This window comes from Juglans microcarpa x Juglans regia, chromosome 5S, assembly GCF_004785595.1.
Source record: "Juglans microcarpa x Juglans regia isolate MS1-56 chromosome 5S, Jm3101_v1.0, whole genome shotgun sequence".
Taxonomy (NCBI): Eukaryota; Viridiplantae; Streptophyta; class Magnoliopsida; order Fagales; family Juglandaceae; genus Juglans; species Juglans microcarpa x Juglans regia.
In genome coordinates this window covers 5,687,569-5,706,895 of record NC_054603.1, presented here as the reverse complement: position 1 = coordinate 5,706,895, position 19,327 = coordinate 5,687,569, and the positions used below count along the sequence as shown (strand labels likewise).

General features: G+C 34.7%; 2 protein-coding genes across 2 annotated transcripts; one reads left to right on the top strand and one right to left on the bottom strand.

The window, feature by feature from the left end:
- The first annotated feature begins 4,535 nt into the window (after window positions 1-4,535).
- LOC121267686 (probable alpha,alpha-trehalose-phosphate synthase [UDP-forming] 7) lies at window positions 4,536-9,116 on the top strand. The gene is made up of 4 exons (XM_041171681.1): window positions 4,536-4,705; window positions 5,013-7,112; window positions 7,186-7,459; window positions 8,150-9,116. The coding sequence occupies exons 2-4, from the start codon at window positions 5,131-5,133 to the stop codon at window positions 8,471-8,473; spliced, it is 2,580 nt and encodes an 859-aa protein (XP_041027615.1). The 5' UTR covers window positions 4,536-4,705; window positions 5,013-5,130; the 3' UTR covers window positions 8,474-9,116.
- Window positions 9,117-11,910: 2,794 nt separating this feature from the next.
- On the bottom strand, window positions 11,911-14,079 carry LOC121268625 (protein GRAVITROPIC IN THE LIGHT 1). The gene has a single exon (XM_041172956.1). It carries the CDS (start codon window positions 13,576-13,578, stop codon window positions 12,151-12,153), a length of 1,428 nt encoding a protein of 475 aa, XP_041028890.1. The 5' UTR covers window positions 13,579-14,079; the 3' UTR covers window positions 11,911-12,150.
- Window positions 14,080-19,327: the final 5,248 nt, after the last annotated feature.

Here is a 19,327-nt window from a genome sequence, read left to right as displayed (position 1 = left end):
AGTAATCAAATGTCAGTTTCATAAAGAAATATAGGTATAAGTAAGTGAGCCTTGTAGTGGCTCGAATGAGTTTACCGAATATTGTATTTTATTTTTTTATTTTTTTTTATGTATTTTTTAATTATCATAAATATTTTTAAAAAAAAATAAAAAATTCACAATATTATTAAAAAATTAATCACTAAAAAAAATTCTCATTCGGGATACTTTAATTCGGAATTCAAAGCATTTCTGTAAATAATAAATTTAAATATTATATAGTGAGTTCATGTGCGACACAAAACATGGGATCGAACTTGTTGAAAATTAATTGATGTTTTTTCTCATCGTACAAATATAGCTAGCAGTAGTAGTACTGATCATCATGATCGTCGACAGACTACCTCATCAAATAGCTTGAATAAATTTTTTTTTTTTTTAATATTGCCGGCCTGCATCTGATCTCTGGCCTTCTGCATGCATGCTCTGATCTGGTCGCAAGGTTAGTCATCCAACGTACGTGGAGATTAGTCATCCAACGTACGTGGAGAAGGACATACCTCAGTTTTGGTAGTCTAATTACATCGAAGAATTATATATGATGGGTGTAGTTGTAATTCATAATCTTGAGATCGAGAACAAGCTGGAACATAACCAGTATAAATTAGTTGTCAGCTCGTAAAGAAAGATAGGTACATGTAATTAGCGTGATATTGCCACAATGTAAATGTTTTACCAACTTGATCTGTATCATTGTGCAAGCGGATTTCTTTCCCACTCATAAGCTTACTAGGTGCACGGTCGAGAGTAATGAATTTCGGCCTCAAGGCCTAAACTTGCTCACGATGCAACTCATCTGTAAGGAAAAGTAATCAACGATGATTGATGGGATGGATAGGCCTGATGCCGCTCGATTGCATCTCGCTTATGGAGACTCATACAAGACAGAATAGAAAAAAACGAAGAACTTTTGATTTTCTAATAAGGAAACATCGACGAATAGCTAACAAAGCCTGTAAAATAAAACAATTAGAAAGTCATGCTGCATTAATGGAGCCGTCACAGAGGCACGTCACATTTAAAAGACTCTGACAAAAGGGACAATAAAAATAACATAGGCTCCACGGGACTGACACGATTTGTTTCCCAGACTCCTGGTATAAATAGTAGTTTCCAGGTACGAGAAAGTGGCTCTAGACTCTCATTATTTATAAACTTTTAAAATACTCTACTGACTTTAGTATCGGAGACTTTCCGACCTCAAGACCGCCCTTTTCTAACTTCTTTCTTCTTCGTTTTTGCTGGCCTAATTTTAAAGATCCAAATTTGATCCAAAAACATACAAAATACGACATTAACACATTGGTCTTTGGCCAAGCGTAAACCTTGAATATATAATTTATAAGAGGGATTCAGAATATATAATTTATAAGAGGATGAATCCATCGATCTTCATCTCATGGAGTTTGGGGGTCGTAACCAGTAATAAGATCCTGCTTTTTTACAAGTAGTCTTAAATGAAAAGTACAAAATTCCAACTCCAAGCAGCAGCGGGAATCCACATAATTAATATATCCAGGAATTATATATGGGAGCCGGAGGATGCTTGCTTAATTTTATTTATTAAAATCGAGGGAAAAAATTTAGTACTGATGGTGGTAATTAGCCAAAGTAAGCTTGCTTTATTACTGGAATATCTAGATAAAAAGGTCGGTTTTATATATCTTATAGGACAGCATGCCATGCACGTGGTTTTGACCAGTCTGTGGTTATATATGAATTAATTAATAAATCACGGACTTAAAAAATCCTTTACCATCATATGTTTCCACCTGCAGACAATACGACTTTATGTCCTTATATATATCTACCATGGTTATCTTTAGGTGGTGCATGACCATCTTACGCAAAAATTAAGTACTCCCTTATTCTTTTATAGGGCGGCCACGATCGAGCTACTTTAATGGATCGATTTAAGTGCATCATTTTTCTCTCTTGCAATCGCTTCGACAAACATAATCCATTTCCCTCCGTGAAGTCGTCACAAGCCACCATGACAAGTGGAGGTAGGGGTGGTAGCTAGTTTGTCTTTGTGGTTTGTGTTTGTGTCAAGTCAAATCATAAATATTCGATCACTATATATGCCAATTTGAACATGACTTTTTTTTTTTTTAAGAAGATGATAGTACTCCAATTTTATTGATTACCCTCACTTGTGATGGAGGAAAACCGTGGTTACAATCCGACTCCTGGGAGATACATATAATTAAAATCAAAACCCAGACATTAAAAAACCTTTATAACCAAATCATCCAAATACATTTCCAAAAGAAAGACAAATAACCTAAAAATAAACAACCTATGGTAACCTACAAGGAAAAGCAAAACAAGAAAAATGAGATTAATCAAACCAAAATAAAACTTACCAAGCACAAGTCTTAGGAGACCCTCAAATAAGGCAGACCCAATTTGTCAATGTGAAGCAAACCTGTTTACTTGAAAGATTATACTCTAAAGTCCTAATACGATACATATAAATAATAGGTGATACGACATGACCTGTTTAACTTATTTAATAATTAGCTTTTATTGGTTAACCTGAACACGACTCATTTAACTCGTTTCAACCTATTTAAACTATTTAACCCACTTCAACTCATTTCATATAAATGGGTTAAATTGACCAATATATTTATTTTTTAACTAAATTAAAGTAATTTTATACATAATATAATGATAACATTATAAATCATTCACAATTATAATTGGATTCGTGATAAACTATTTTATTATCAATATTCAAACTAATAATTTATTAAAATAAAATTACATATTAACAAAAAATGTTTAATAGTTTGTGATATTAAATAGTCAAATACTAATATTAATATTACATTTTCTCAACAACAAAAAGAGACATGGATATAAGATTAAGAATTTATAAAATCTGAAAATAGAATGTATTTGTCATGTTATACATGTTGATTGTGGATTGGTCCACAATTGATTCGTTTATTAATTGTATCTTATCGGATCAATTTGTTTTGACTCAAACTCATTTAAACCAAACTGAAACTTGCTTATTTCGTATCATGTTCGTATCGAATTCATAATTCGTATCATATATTGCCACTCGTAAGTGCAGGTACTGGACCTTCCCTTCCATGGACGAGGATATAATTTTATGGATGTTAAACTTGTGAAATTAAAATAATTGAAACAAAACTTCTAACATGTGTTTAGTATATTAAAACAGAAGTACTATGTGCGTTTTACTTAGAATGAGGTTGGACTAAAAGATGGGGTTTAGATTCTTAAGGAACAAAGCATGCATGAGTTTGGATGACAAATAGAGCATACAACCACCAAACAAACATTATATAATTTTGATAATTCTTCCTAATATAGTTGCCACATCAATTAATTAATTAATTAATTAATGCGTCCTCACGAAGGGCTCACCAACACGGTCCCCTTCAAGATAAATTCGGTGAAAATATAGTACACGTGCCTATATCATGTATTAATAGAGTAAGAGAAAAAACGCGTGCATGCCATATAAGTTCTAACTCCAACTCTACTTCTGTTTAATTCAATTTATACGCTATAAATGTCATTACTGATTATTCCGGAGGAACCCAACCCGCGTATTAAATGTTGCTTATAAATAGCCTTAGGTCTATATTATATCTATTTTTATTCAAACTATAAAAAATATATAAACAAATTATAGAATGAAAAGTTCGTTGGTACACACATAAAACATATTTAATAAAATATTTATATGATATAATTTTATTTTTAAGATAAATTTTAAATTTTAAATCTTATAAATTAAATCTTATTATTTAAATAATGTACTTGATTTAAAAATAAAATAATTTATATAAAAAATCTAAGTTACATTATCTCAAGCATCCTCTGTAAAAAAAAATATAAATAAATAAAAGCGGTGAATTGCGTTTCTGTCGTTCTTATAAAAGTTTGGATTGTTATTTTAGAATGTCTCATGATAATTTTAGTTTTTTATGTATAGAATTTTGAATTTATTATCTTTTATTTTATTTATTTTTTTCCATACACTATGACTATTTTATTATTTATATATAAAAAAATATTATATAATTTACTAAAAAACAAAGAAGGAAATTAAACATGGGGTGCCACGTCTTGTTGATGGGCACGTGGGGAAATAGCTTGAATTAATTTTATGGTTACGTGGAAGAAGGTGATTGGTAAGTTGGAGAGAAGGAACGTGTTGGTGCTATTTAGATGGATATAATATGCGGTAGGCGTGTGGGGCCAAGGGTGGGGGGAGGTAGAGGCAGGGCAGAAGGACAAGTTTCCCTTCAAACGTCTTGGAAACTTAGATACGTGGCAGGATGTAGGAGCGACATGTCAGAGAATGCCTTGGTAAGAGGGAGTAAGGGCGCGTGAGGGAAAGACTCTTCAATGCCAGTTGGCATCACTCCGTAGTCGACTGGCCGACCTTATCCTCTTTCTTTTTCTAAATATAAAAATAAAATATAAAAATGTATCTTTTTCGTCCAAAAGGAAGAAGCATTGTATATTGTACAGAGAAAGAGAGAGACAGAGAGATTGGAAGGCGACTCCTTGGCATAGAGAGACGGCCCAACAAAAAAACCGAAAAGAAACCCTAGATTTATTTGCTGCTCGAAGAGCAAAGATTGCCAGGATAGAAATTTTCTTATTTCGGAGCTGTGTGGTAAGTATAAAAAGTTTCGTTTACTTGTGCTTTCTTGTGTGTGTGTGTGTTTGATCGGGTGATTTGCGATTAATCTTGGTTCTATTGCTACTGTTTTGTTTGAATTTCATCGTTTTAATTGTGAGTACGCGGATTTTGGTTTGTAGGAATTGTGTACATGGATCTTTTTCTTTATTTGTATGTCATTTTCTTATGCCTTTTAAATGCTCGATTATAAAGAACCTGCTTTCTTTCTTTTCTCTCTTTTTTTCGGTAAATACGATTTTTTGTCTTCTTAACGATGTTATTCATGTGATGCCCATTACAGATCGTGCTCAGTTATAGCCATTTCGGGACGAAAGCAATTGGGGGGTTTGGTTTGTAATCTTGAGATCTTGCGAAAGCTTTCGGATTGAGAGTGTACTACACCATAGAAGCCGTAAAAAATGATGTCGAGATCGTATACCAATCTTTTAGATCTGGCCTCCGGAAACTTTCCCGTCATGGGTCGTGAAAAAAAGCGTCTTCCACGTGTAATGACCGTTCCGGGGGTCATTTCTGAGCTTGATGATGATCAGGCCAATAGTGTGACATCAGACGTTCCATCCTCTGTCGTTCAGGACCGGATCATTATCGTTGCTAATCAGCTCCCAGTGAAAGCTAAGCGTAGACCTGATAATAAAGGGTGGAGTTTTAGTTGGGATGACGACTCTTTGTTATTACAGCTCAAGGATGGCTTGCCTGAAGATATGGAGGTTTTGTATGTAGGATCATTGAGGGTGGATGTGGATTCCAGTGAACAAGATGATGTCTCGCAGCTTTTGTTGGATAGGTTCAAGTGCGTCCCTGCTTTTTTACCTCCTGATATTTTGTCGAAGTTTTATCATGGGTTTTGTAAACTGCATTTGTGGCCGCTCTTTCATTACATGCTTCCCTTCTCGGCAAGTCATGGTGGACGATTTGATCGGTCTCTATGGGAGGCATATGTGGCAGCAAATAAGATTTTCTCACAGAGGGTGATCGAGATTCTGAACCCAGAGGATGACTACGTTTGGATTCATGACTACCATTTGATGGTGCTGCCTACCTTCTTGAGGAGGAGATTTAATAGACTGAGAATGGGGTTTTTTCTCCACAGTCCATTTCCTTCATCAGAGATATATAGGACTCTGCCAGTGAGGGAGGAGATCCTTAAGGCACTTTTGAATTCAGATCTAATTGGCTTCCACACTTTTGATTATGCTCGGCATTTCCTGTCTTGTTGTAGTCGAATGTTGGGTTTGGAGTATCAGTCGAAAAGAGGTTATATTGGAATGGAATACTATGGAAGGACTGTGGGGATAAAAATCATGCCAGTTGGGATTCACATGGGGCAAATTGAATCTATTTTGGGACTTGCAGATAAGGAGTGGAGAGTGGGGGAGCTAAAACAACAGTTTGAAGGTAAAACTGTGCTACTAGGGGTTGATGATATGGACGTCTTCAAAGGTGTCAATTTGAAATTGTTGGCTATGGAACAGATGTTGATGCAGCACCCGAAGTGGCGAGGAAAGGCAGTTTTGGTACAGATTGCAAACCCTGCCAGGGGAAGAGGGAAAGATATCGAGGAAATACAGGATGAAATACACACTAGCTGCAGGAGGATTAATGAAAATTTTAGCCAACCTGGTTATGAACCGATTGTCTTTGTAGATAGACCAGTTACCGTCAGTGAACGAGCAGCATACTACACCATTGCTGAGTGTGTTGTGGTCACAGCTGTGAGAGATGGGATGAATCTTACACCTTATGAGTACATTGTTTGCAGGCAAGGCGTTTCTGGGTCAGAGTCAAGTTCGGAATTTAATGGGCCCAAGAAGAGCATGCTAGTAGTATCAGAATTCATTGGATGTTCACCTTCACTGAGTGGTGCAATTCGGGTAAACCCATGGAACATTGAAGCAACTGCTGAGGCAATGCATGAGGCAATTTCAATGGCTGATTCCGAGAAGCAATTGCGCCATGAGAAGCATTATAGGTATGTTAGCACACATGATGTGGCATACTGGTCCAGGAGCTTTTTCCAAGATATGGAAAGGACTTGTAAGGACCATTTCAGAAGACGCTGTTGGGGAATCGGTTTGAGCTTTGGTTTCAGGGTTGTGGCACTGGATCCTAATTTCAGAAAGTTGTCTATTGATGCCATTGTATCTGCATATTCAAGGTCCAGAAATAGGGCTATACTCCTGGATTATGATGGCACTGTAATGCCCCAAACTTCCATCAACAAGACCCCAAGTCAAGAGGTTTTATCAATTATAAACATGCTCTGTGGTGATATTAAAAACGTTGTGTTTGTTGTCAGTGGAAGAGGCAGGGAAAGTTTAGGCAAGTGGTTTTCTCCTTGCCAGCAACTTGGAATTGCTGCTGAACATGGTTACTTCATGAGGTATGGTTTTTTCTACTCTCTTTTACGTTAGCACCTGTTTATTGCCTTGTGTCTAAATTGCATGACATTTTAGGTGGCCTGCTGAAGAGGCTTGGGAAACATGCGGACAGAGTAACGATTCTGGGTGGATACAGATAGCTGAGCCTGTTATGAAATTGTATACCGAATCCACTGACGGTTCTTATATCGAACACAAGGAAAGTGCCTTGGTTTGGCACCATCGGGATGCAGACCCCGGTTTTGGATCCAGCCAGGCTAAGGAGATGTTAGATCATCTAGAAAGTGTGTTGGCAAATGAACCTGTTGCTGTCAAAAGCGGTCAGTTCATTGTTGAAGTAAAACCACAGGTGGGCGTCGTGACTCTTCATTTGATTTGTTTTGGACTTGTGAAGTATGTGTTCCTGTTTCTTGCTAAAAAAGGATGCGTGTTCCAATCATCATATCTTACGATCAGCTTGAAATGGTTTCCCCACCTTCAAACAGACCAAATTGCTAGAAGTTTATGTAAACTAATTTTACTAGTTTGCTGTGTATTTCAATGCCTATCCCAATTTTCTGATTGCTGGAAGAATACACTGAAAACCATGTTCTTCCGGATTAAAAAATAAAAAAAAGGAAAAAATGCCGGACAAAAGCTAAAAACAATTGGATCTCATTGCTAATTGGGCAAATGAAACATTAGATTATTATTGAAGTGGGATCCGCCAGGAAGATTCAGTGATTTATGTCATCTCATCCATGGTTTTATTTTAGAGCCTATGATTCTAAAGATTAGAAAACTTTGTTCCTTCTATCAAGACAATCTATCTAATCGTAAACTGACCCAGTAAGACTAAAATTCTAAGAACATGTAATATGTATTAGGAGATTGATACTTGTCGAAACTGGTGTGATGCTCAAATGTAAAACTCTTCTATGTAGCCAAATATTGGGTTAATCTGATTGTCAGATTGTAAAGCTCCTTTGTGGTCAAATATTGGAACTTATAGTGCTTATAAGACATGATATTTGAATCTAACTTAAAGTTTGGCTTTTAGGGAGTCAGTAAAGGTGTGGTTGCAGAAAAGATCTTGTCAGCAATGGCGGACAATGGCAAGCAGGCTGATTTTATTCTGTGTATCGGTGATGACCGATCGGATGAGGACATGTTTGAGATCATTGGCAATGCAATGAATAGTGGTGTCCTCTCTTCTAATACATCGGTTTTTGCATGCACTGTTGGACAGAAGCCAAGTAAAGCTAAATACTATTTGGATGACACATCAGACGTCATAAACATGCTTGATGCTCTTGCAGAGGCGTCAGACTCACCACCTTCAGAGACTACATTATTCTCCCTAACGGATGAGGCTGGAAGTTGACCTTGAAATCCTCATACATGGCTTCCTAATTTCACTGTCTTCTGCTTTAAAGCCAATAGTGAAGAATAACCCACTATCCTAATGACTAAAGGTGATGGCTGCCATCTCTGTTTGAAGTAACTTGGTGGGAGAAACTTTGTTTGGTGGGCGTGGGGGAAATGATAAACAACTTGGATTTTTTTTTCTGTGAAGTAAAAATTGCAGCAGCAGCGTGGGTCTCGCGTGGGTTAGAATTCTTTTTTGTATCAAGCCAAGGCATCTGAAGGGTGGACGGACCTACCATAACTACTCATGAAGAACTGACTGGAAATGGAAGAAATGTCTAGATAATGGTTACATCAAACACACTAAGGCTGCCTAGCCAGACCTAATGCTATTATCATACTGACCATTCCTCACCCATGTGCATCTCACTTGAATACTGAGTACTCATTTGTATTGTTGTGAAAAAGGATGTTCATGGGGGGTAACACAAACAGGTAAAGTAGAAGCCCCATTAGATGAAACTGTACACTGGTGTCTTCTTCTTCTTCTTCTACTTATTTTTTTTTCTCCCCCCTCCTTGAGTGAATTTCTTTTACCATTGTTACACTGAATTTTTTTGGCGTATTAAATCTGTAAATCCTATAGCAAATTTTTGCAATTTAGTTTTCTATGCTCTATTGGAAGCATCGTGTGCTTGGCTTCCCTAATGTTGAACATAACGTCTGTCTGCCGGATGTCAAGCTTCTCAATCAATAGGTTTTGTTTGTTTTCTTTACCGTCTTTCGTCAATATTTAGGGGCAAAAAACATTGCCTCATTGCCAATGAGAAACGAAAGTTGGCGTACTCCAAAAAAAAATTAAGTAAATTTAATATCTACGTAAAAAAAATTAATCTTTTAGTAGTAGATTTTTTTTTTTTTTTAAATGATTGATTCATGACTATCTCTAATAGGAAATTGTTAAATGTAGTTAAGAAAAATTTAATTATCTGTATTTCAGTTATTAATATGTTAAAAATTATGAAATTTAAAATTAAAATATATTTGAATTTAAAAAAAAAATTAACAAAATGAGTCTTGTAAGTAAAATTGTAAATAAAATTTTAAGTATATATATAACACTACTCTATCTAATATTACTCGTTTTGGATGGGTCAAAATCTGCAGATCCAGACTATAAAAGTGAAATTGGGCTGTTTAGGTCATGGGCCAAATACCACTTTGTGGACTGTGGAGCCTGAAAATAGGGTGAAGTGGTCAATTAAGGATTGTTAGGCCCAAGATGGTAGGCCTAGCCCACATCAAAGACAAAATAATATGAGAATCAAATTAAAAGAGAGTTGTTATTCACCATCTTTTGGCATATTTGGTCTAAAAAAAAAAAAGAAAAAACTAAACCGACCTTTGGGATATATTGTGATGAATCTTATAATATTTATTATTAAATAAATTTATTTAGAAATGCTCTTTATCGAAACACCAACCACATTGCAGACGCAAAAATCTATCACATTAACTTATATAAAAAATAAATAAAAATTATTGCTACTTTTAACTCATTTTTTAAATGTAATGGGTTAGTAAATTTGATGCAGAGGATCTGAGTCAGATGATGTTGAGTTGTCAGACTATACGTTGATTGCGCTGAAATACCTAGAGGTGGCAGGTCAGCACAAAGAGGGCAGAAAATCGTGTTATTTCTTTAATTGGGATAGTTTTGGGTACATTTTGGTATTTTGGCCATAACTTTATCTACGGATATCAGAATTGCACATATGACCCAAATTCAGAAAACTCTTCTCGGCGCGCACGTTGTGGGCACTAGCCATGCTCGTTGTGCATCATTTTCAAAGCCAAATTCTACTGTTTTCCCCTCCGATTTCCTTTTTTAGTTATTTGTTTCCTTTTATGGTAATATTTCATTTACGGTTTTAGAAGTGATTCTAAACTCGATTTAGGTCAGATTTTTGACATATTACTTCTTTATTTACGTATTTAATTTTGGCATGATTAGTGAGATTTTGCTATTTTTTGGTAAAATTCCAATACAGTCGATTTTCAGCTATTACAGTTCGGCTTGTGGTGATTTGGTGACACTTGAATATTGATAATTGAATTGAACATCAAGAACGTTTTCTCTATATTTTTTGGGCAATTCTCTTATTTTTTTTTTCTATGAATTTTGTTGAAACTAATTTATAGAATAATCTTTATTCTGTTCGGTGTCAAAACTGTGTCACTACACCATACATTTGAGAGAGGAAGGGATAGAGAAGATAGAAAACTGGCCCACCAACAAACAACAAACAGTGGGGGCTGGCCGTTTGTTGAGTGCCGAAGTAGTTTCAGGGTTTGCGCTATATATCCCTTGTCATCTGACAGCTAAGTTGCAGCATTTAACTCTCAATCTCATGGACTGTAAGTGAATACAAGTGTCCAGATGGTCTCATTTACTTCTCTCATTGGCAATCTATCATGCAGATACCGTTCACCTCTATAGGTTTACTTGATTAATCTTAAAGTGAAAGATCTTTTTAAGATGAATACTTGATATACAGGTAAATCTTAGCTTGAGGAGAATCTCTTGCAATTGTGCAGGTGGGATCTTGACATTAGTTAAAGGTTAAACTGGTTCACGAATGCGACACAGCCCGTGAAGCAGACTCAGAATTCCCCACTACTAGTACACTTCCTCGATCAACGAAATTGACAGACTGCTATTACTTACTCTGGCACGTCTACAAACCAACCGCAGAACTTCATGGAAATTTCCAACCCCAAATGAAGGGCTCTATTTTTTTTTTTAATTAAAGTAATACTACATCTACAAATAAATTATATAAAAATAATAATTTTATAAATTAATGTGATTTTATATAATTTAATAGATCTATTCTAAAATTAAAATAATTTTATAATTTGACAAATCACATTAAATCACATCAATTTATATAATTTTTTTTATGTAATTTTTTTGTGATTAGAATATATATTTTTTTTTTATCCCTTCCCTAGCATACGCAATTCCATTAACAGGATTCCTAAGATTTAAATCTTGGCTATATTGTAATAATTACATGACTTTGGAGTTAAGAGTTGGGTTTATATCAAGATTATTTGATTTGTGTTGAAAGAACGCTTTGGCCTAAAGTAATATTTGAGAATGAGTAATGATTTGTATAAATCTCAAATACGCAAGTTCCGTGAAAGCCTCACCATAAAAAATAATGTAAATATTGTGAATCTCACCATTTTACAAAAGGTCTCCGTGAGATTTGCACTTGTACCTAGCATTATAGAGATTATAAAAGTATTGTTAATTACAAATTGGTGGCTAAATATATCATAAAATCTATTATACTTATTTAAATAAAAAAAAATAAACATTAATACATTTTATAATAATTTATACATCAATATTATAGAATATAGAGTTATTTTTTATAACTTCAAAATACACATACAAATATTTTTCCTTAATTACAAAATTCATATTATTAAAATTCAATAATTATATAAAAAAATTTACTAATATCAACTCAATTCTATTACGACATTAGCTACTAATCAACCATAAAACATGCATTTAAAACTCCGCTGCCAGACTAACTTTACCGAATGACACCGGAGCGTGCGTAAAAGCGCGTCGGGAATGTAATCTCGAGTCTCGACATGCAGTATACAAGCATCGATTTAGCCACTTGCCGAAGTAACGGTGGCCGGAGACATATAAACCTGGCTTTGTATCACGGTTTCTCCAATCTTGAACCCTGGCACCACCGTAAAACCCACGCGAAGCTCGCTACTGGCACAGACGTCGATGCCACTGCTGATTTCACCGGAGAATAACAACGCTTCCTCGGTCACGCATTCCATGTATACCTCGGAGAACCTACCCTTCTTTCTTACCTGAAATATGGTTACCTCTTCGTCAAGCGAGAATGCCAGGCAATGCAGAAGCCACACGCGCTTCGCCATCTCGGAAAACGCTAAAAAGAACGCGGAGTCCGGCACACCGCCGGAGTTCACGAGCTTTCGCTGATTCAAGTTACCGAAGAGAGAGCATTCCATCTTTGCATGTACGAGCTGGAGGTACTTGGACCTAGTGAACATTGCAAATGAAGAGTTTGGATTGTGGGAAAGAAAATGCCTCGGATTAGCGTTCGTGAGCTTTTTGAACTTGTCGAAGAAGAGGCGATTGCGCTGTTTTTCAAGAGGTACTGGCTCTTGTTGCTGTTGTTGAGGGTGATCACTTGGTGAAAAGTGAGAGAAATTGAATCCCTCAAACATAGTTATGCAAACAAAAGATTCGAAAGCGAAGAACCGATGGCTTTGTTTGGTGAAAACTGCGTCGGGCTCGATGAATTTGACAGCCGCGTCAATATCCCAGTGTGCCGACTCCATGTCACGAATCATTAATTTCACGAAACTACGAATGGATCTTAGGGTGTGGTGGAGAAATTGGATAAAATGAGTCACATTGAGCTTCGTAAGCCGAAGAGAATCGAACATTGACAGAGACCCGCTTGAATTTAGCTTCTTTTCTAATGATTTGTTGAATGCAATGCAGTCGTCGAGCTGGTTCTTGAGCGAAATGATGTCGGATTCTTTGAGGTCAACCTCTGCCTCGAGTTTCTTGATGGTGATCTCGTAGGTCTTCATCAAGCCCTGCTGCTCTTGAATTTCCGCGAGCATGAGAGTAACCTGGGGTGAAAGACGGAGTTCTTTTCTCAAGAAGCTGCGCTTGAGCTCGGAAATAGCTTGGAGCTCGTCCACGACGGCCTGGTCCGCGACCTGAATGGCGTCATTGTTGTAAGGATTCTGAGCCATTTGGAGCTCAGCATAAGCAGCTTTGATAGAAGTAATCTCCGCAAAAAGCTTCGCCACCAAAGCTTCCAGCACTGCTCTCCGCCGGTCTCTCGTATCGACGCCATTCTTGTCAAACTGCTGAGACTTTTTATCGGTGAAAAAATCCTCCTTGACTTTGGGTTGAGACGCGAGCATGCAAATACCATTGTTAGAAGCAATTCTTGTTGCGGTCCGAAGGTTGATAACCTTTTGGAAAGTACGTGCTAACTTGCTCTTGCTGTTTAAGGCTGATTTGGGTTTCATGGTATCCATATCTTAATTAGCAGAAAATAAACAGAGTAGCAGTATACTTTTACTTGGGGCATGAAAATCTGGAGAAAATAAGGTAAAGAATATAGGGAACTTCGATGACAAGGGAAGTCATGAAAAAGATGGCTAAAGATTTCAAGTTGAAAAGGGGGCAGAAATCTTTGACTATATGATGAATATCAGATTGAAGCCGGAGATGTAGGGAAAAGCAGTATATAAAAGCGCGGGAAGGGCTAATAAAGAAAGTGAAAACGATTAAAGACGAACAACTTAACTGTTTGTAAGTTTTTGTCTAAGTAGTAGCAGTAGAAAAGGAGATGAAACTCGTAGCCATGGCGGATTTGGACGTTTAAGGTTTCTTCTGTAGGCGAGGCTCATTGCTATACAGAGGAGGATGACAGTGGGTCCTGCTCTCTGTAAGGTGATTGATGGCTATCTAGTCGTGGACCATGCCTTGATCAACAGCTTGGGGATGCCAGAGAGATGAGTTCGACTGTGTTTGGACTGTTGGACCAACTGCATAGAAAAAAGTTCTTCAATAATTTTTTTCTTTTTTTCCAGAGATCTCATTTTTTCATCTACTTTCGATTATAAAGAGATTATATAAAAATAATTTTACAATCTGACATAATTTTATATAATTTTTTAAATTTATTTTATAATAAAAATAATTTTATAATCTAACGAACTACATCATACCACATTAATTTGTAAGATTATTTTTATGTAATGATTAGAGTATTTATTTATTTTTATGCTGTCCCTTGTATGGCTCACTATTAAGGTAGAAATGTGAATTTATAATTAGAACTTAGGATTCTTATTAAAATATTTATTAAAATCACTATTTATCTAAAAAAAATAAAGCTAATTATAGAAATATATAAATCTAATAATTTGTTCTAACCCGTCGCATAGACTTTCTGGAACTAAGATAGTAAAATGGTTCTGATTTTTGTTGTTTTATCCAAAAACATCTGTATTGCGAAAATAACTGGACTTTGGGAATAAAAGATGGGACCTTGGAGAAAAATTAGAAAAAGGACACAACCGAAAGAAGATGTTGACGGAAACACGATTCTGGTGTGGGGTCATCACAACGAATTAATTAGCAGCAGCCTAATTACTGGCCCAAATATTTGAAAACATTGAACATATTCATAATTTATAACATGCTTTTGCAATATTTCAACAAATGCCCACGCGAGATAACATATTTAGGTTCCGTTCGGACAACCATGAGTTGAGATGAAATGCGTTGAAAGTTAAATAAAATATTATTTTTTAATATTATTATTATTTTAAAATTTAAAAAAATTAAATTATTTATTATATTTTATATAAAAATTTGTTAAAATTGTAATAATAAGATGAGATGGGTTAAGAATGTTTCTCAATCCAAATTTATTGTAACAACTATAACAAGAGAAGTCCATGAAACAAGAAAAATGATTGCCATAAAGATATTATACAAAATCAAACTTACAAACTGACGTGATTTAATATAATACGTTTGTTGTAAAGTTACTTTTATTATAAAATAGATATAACGTATCATTATAAAGTCATATCAATTTGTAGATTTACTTTTATAAGATTTTTTTGTGACTATAACACTTCTTATAAAACAATAAATTTGTATGAGCTACAATTCATTATTAGAAGTTGATGTAAGAAAAAAAAAAAAAATCATTATTAGAAGTTTCTTTGAATTAATTGATCAGCATTGCATGATTCGTCTCCTGATCATGACTAGAAATTAAGAGGAGCCAATTCACAAGCTTGGTTTCAACTTGTGAAACAAAATAATCCCTTTAATTATGGGGTCCAATTTAGTTGGGGTACTTAAGCTTTTGCCCATGCCCACCCCCCCACAAACGCTGATCTAATATATATATATATATGATGATCTTAATCCATCTGAAATCTCAAGGTAGCCCAATTATGGACCATAAAATGTCGTGGCAATCATTAGCAGACAATAAGACACAAACAAAAGTTAATAATTAATGTTTATTAAATACAGGCCGGCCATCCCAAGCCTAAAAGTAGTTTAATTGTTGAAATCAGAAGATGTGGTCTTAAACATGAACTTTCAATATATACAATCATGTATTCAAGGATATTGTAATTGTTAGACAATCCCTGTAACTTTGTTTTTAGGATCACCCAGGTAGGGCAGGCATGCAAGGTTCTTATAATGATTTATTGGGCTAGCTCTTATCTATTTAATATACTTATATATATATACTTATATATATATATATATATATGTTACTTTTTTAAGTGTTGGTGGATTAGGGACTCTTGGTCACGTCCGACAATCCAAATACAAAATTATGACAATGTATTAGCATGAATGGCTATGTTGCATGTATTTAAATTAGTGTACTTATAGGCCTTCATTAATGTCCCTCATGTCCACTACTTATTTCATCATTTGGGACCCCATGCACACATCTACTCCAAATCCCCAGCGTAAATGGGAGCAAATTTAATACCAATATTAGTTAATATTTCTTCTTAATTAGTAGCAAGCAACTTGGTCTCATTTGGTTACACAAATGAAATGAGATGAAAGTTGAAAAAATTATTGTTAGAATATAATTTTTTAATATAATTTTTATTTTGAGATTTAAAAAAAATTGATTTTTTTTTTTTTTTGTATTTTGTACGTTTGAAAGTTTGAAAAAATAGTAATAATTAGATGAAATGAAATAAGATGAGATGGTTTGTGAAAACAAACCAGGCTAGCCCTAAATCTTTATTCTAAATCTATATATTATGAAAAGCTTGAGTACTTAAGTCGGTGTGGAATATACTCACTGCATAATACTAATGTGCCAAGATTTAATTTATAAAATATATGTATATTTAAATCTTATAAATCAAATCATGTCACAATATCAATAATATGAATGATGTATTTTTCATACCGACTTGTGAATAGAATGAATTATATTATATATATATATATATATATATATATTACATTTTTTCCCCTTTTTGCCATGCAACTTTGGATGCAAAGCTGTAGACTGTTTGTTGAACACCATTATAGGTTTTGATCACAGTTTGTGTATTATGTTAAACAGTCACACCTTATGGTATAAGCAATAATATTGAATGTTTTATCCTAAACAATGATCATGACCACAAAATAATTAAATCCCTTTAATTTCTTGTTGAAGGAAGTAAGGAAAAATCATTTGCTAAGACAAGTGGTGTGCAATAATAAGCTTCATTTATAAGATCAGAAGAGCATCGAATAAGCTTCCTTCCATGCAGAGATAATGAAGACAATTTCATAGCTGTATGTAAGTGGCGTTTACATGAAGGAATTGTAGGTAGGAAGGAAAGGAATTAGGTATATGGAAATTAATTATTTTCCGTGGCTACTAATTTTGGTGATGTACATTAAGCAGATTAGAAATTAGTATAGAATTATATAAACTATGCTTTCCTATTAATTAACATCATTGTCCTAACCAAATACGAGTTTGTGATGCTTGATACTAAAGTGTTGATTTTTGGCGTATATATTAATATTATTATAAGAAAATTATTTATTTGTTGTCAGTTATTTCTTACAAATATAATTATTTTCTGTCAAAATGAATATATTTTCATCACAAATAATTATTTTGAATCCTTTCTGCTTGATTGTATAAGTTGTAAACGTTATATACAAGGCAAAACCATGCTCAACAGTCAACATGACTGGTAGATGTTACCAGTCCCATTGATGTCCACGCATGCCATGCATGCATGCATGCGCAGCTGCACCACCTAAAACACAACGCACGCTCTAGTACGTACATGATGATCATGAGCATGTGAGACGCCACACGTATCGTTAATGCAGTCACAAAGACTATTTTGCTAGCTGCAGCAGCTCCATACCCTTCATCGACGTGTGGAATATTATGAAATTGATCATCTCGACGACGATGATCACTTCAGATCGGTTTCTGCCCATACGTACACAAAAGTTAATTTCCTAAATTGAATCAAAGCTAGTCTTTGCGATCTTGGTCAAATGCTAAACAAAATTGGGACCAGGTTTTGGCGCCATTTTTTTTATATAAGAGTATCCAAAGGCAGAAGTGGGCCACGAGGAAAAAGCTTGTAGTTGAGTTACCTCCACAAAGGCACCGGCTGTCAAATGTCTTGCCCTGAAGAAAGTTGCAATCAAGGCTGAAGAGGACCAAATAGCAGTAAATTTGGTGGCACCATGAGCTTTTTCTGGTGTCTCTCAAGTGGCAGAAATGCTCTGTAAATCCACGTACTTCTGCTGTACCTGCGACACAAACTTTTACTAAGTTTTCTTTTTTTCTTTTTCTTTTTAAGCAAGCATATTATATATATATATATATATATATATATATATATATATATATATGAAACAATCTAGGTAACCTTTTACTATTTATATAATTTTCACACACCACATTTTTTTTAATTTTTAATTTTTTTTATCTTTTATCAAATATTTAATATATGAATAATGAATAAAAGAATTGAATTAGTTTAAAAAGAATAAACTCAAAAAAAATATTAAAAATTTAAAAATATAGTGCATAAAAGTTGGAGAAGTTGTGTAACATTACTCTATATATATTTAACGATTACAAGATTTAACAGTCAACAGGATGGGATGCCCCAACATTCATTTTATCTCCCTCACTCATCCATACACAACCTCTAAAATTACCCATATTTTTATGAATAATGTATTCAAACTCCATGTCATGCCATCCTCAATTGATCCTATGTTCACTAGCACTTTTTGGAATTTGTTGTTCAGGCTTCAATGAACTTCCTTGCAGCTCAGTTCGGCTTATCATCCACAATTAGATAGCCAAACTGAGATTGTCAGCAAAAGTGTGGAATAATATTTGCGAAGTTTTGCAAGGGATAAGCTTTGAGATTGAGCCAAATGGTTGTCCTTGGCCAAATATGGTACAATACCAATAACCATTCCTCAACTCAACTCACCCCCTTCAGGTCTTGTTTGAATTCAAAATCTAACTCAACTCATCTTATTTCATAATTACAACTTTCTCAAATTTCTACTCAAAATATAATAAATGATTTAACTTTTTCAAATCTCAAAATAATTTTATCAAATTATCACACAAAATATAATAAATAATTTAACTTATTCTATTATTTACAAACTATCTTAACTTATCTCTAAATTCAAATTACTAGTCAGTTTACGACTATCCACCCCCAAGAATCCTACCCTATTGCCCTGGCACAACCCAAGTCCAAGCTGTTGTAAATAGTTTACTTACTAAACACAGCATAAACCAAAAGATGGCAATGAGGACTGATACCAAGGTAAGGTCGTGTACCCTTTTGTTTTCTTACGACATGGAGGAAACGAAGCCCAAGTTTTAATTGGATCCTTCATGCTTTGAAAGAGAGTTAAGCCCGGCCTCCAGAGTCGCAAGTTTTCTGCAAACCGAATTGAAACAACTTTTGAAGTGGAGTTGAAATGGATAAGGTAAAATTTAATTGTAAGCGATTCTGTGTATTAATATGATTAGTCAAAAAATAGATTTTATTAAAAATAGTACTAATTTGAATTTAGAATATGAAGGCACCAATATTAATACTAATACATGCATTTATTCAATATGATTGGTCAGAAAGTAGATTTTATTGAAAATAGTACTAATTTAAATTTAGAATATGAAGGTACCAATATTAGTACGCCGATTGGTACTCAAATTTGCTTGTACAT

Coding starts and splice junctions, on each gene's coding strand:
- LOC121267686 (XM_041171681.1), top strand. CDS start 5,131: ATGATGTCGAGATCGTATACCAATCTTTTAGATCTGGCCTCCGGAAAC. Junction 7,113..7,185: donor GAACATGGTTACTTCATGAG/GTATGGTTTTTT, acceptor ATGACATTTTAG/GTGGCCTGCTGAAGAGGCTT. Junction 7,460..8,149: donor TTGTTGAAGTAAAACCACAG/GTGGGCGTCGTG, acceptor TTTGGCTTTTAG/GGAGTCAGTAAAGGTGTGGT.
- LOC121268625 (XM_041172956.1), bottom strand. CDS start 13,578: ATGGATACCATGAAACCCAAATCAGCCTTAAACAGCAAGAGCAAGTTA.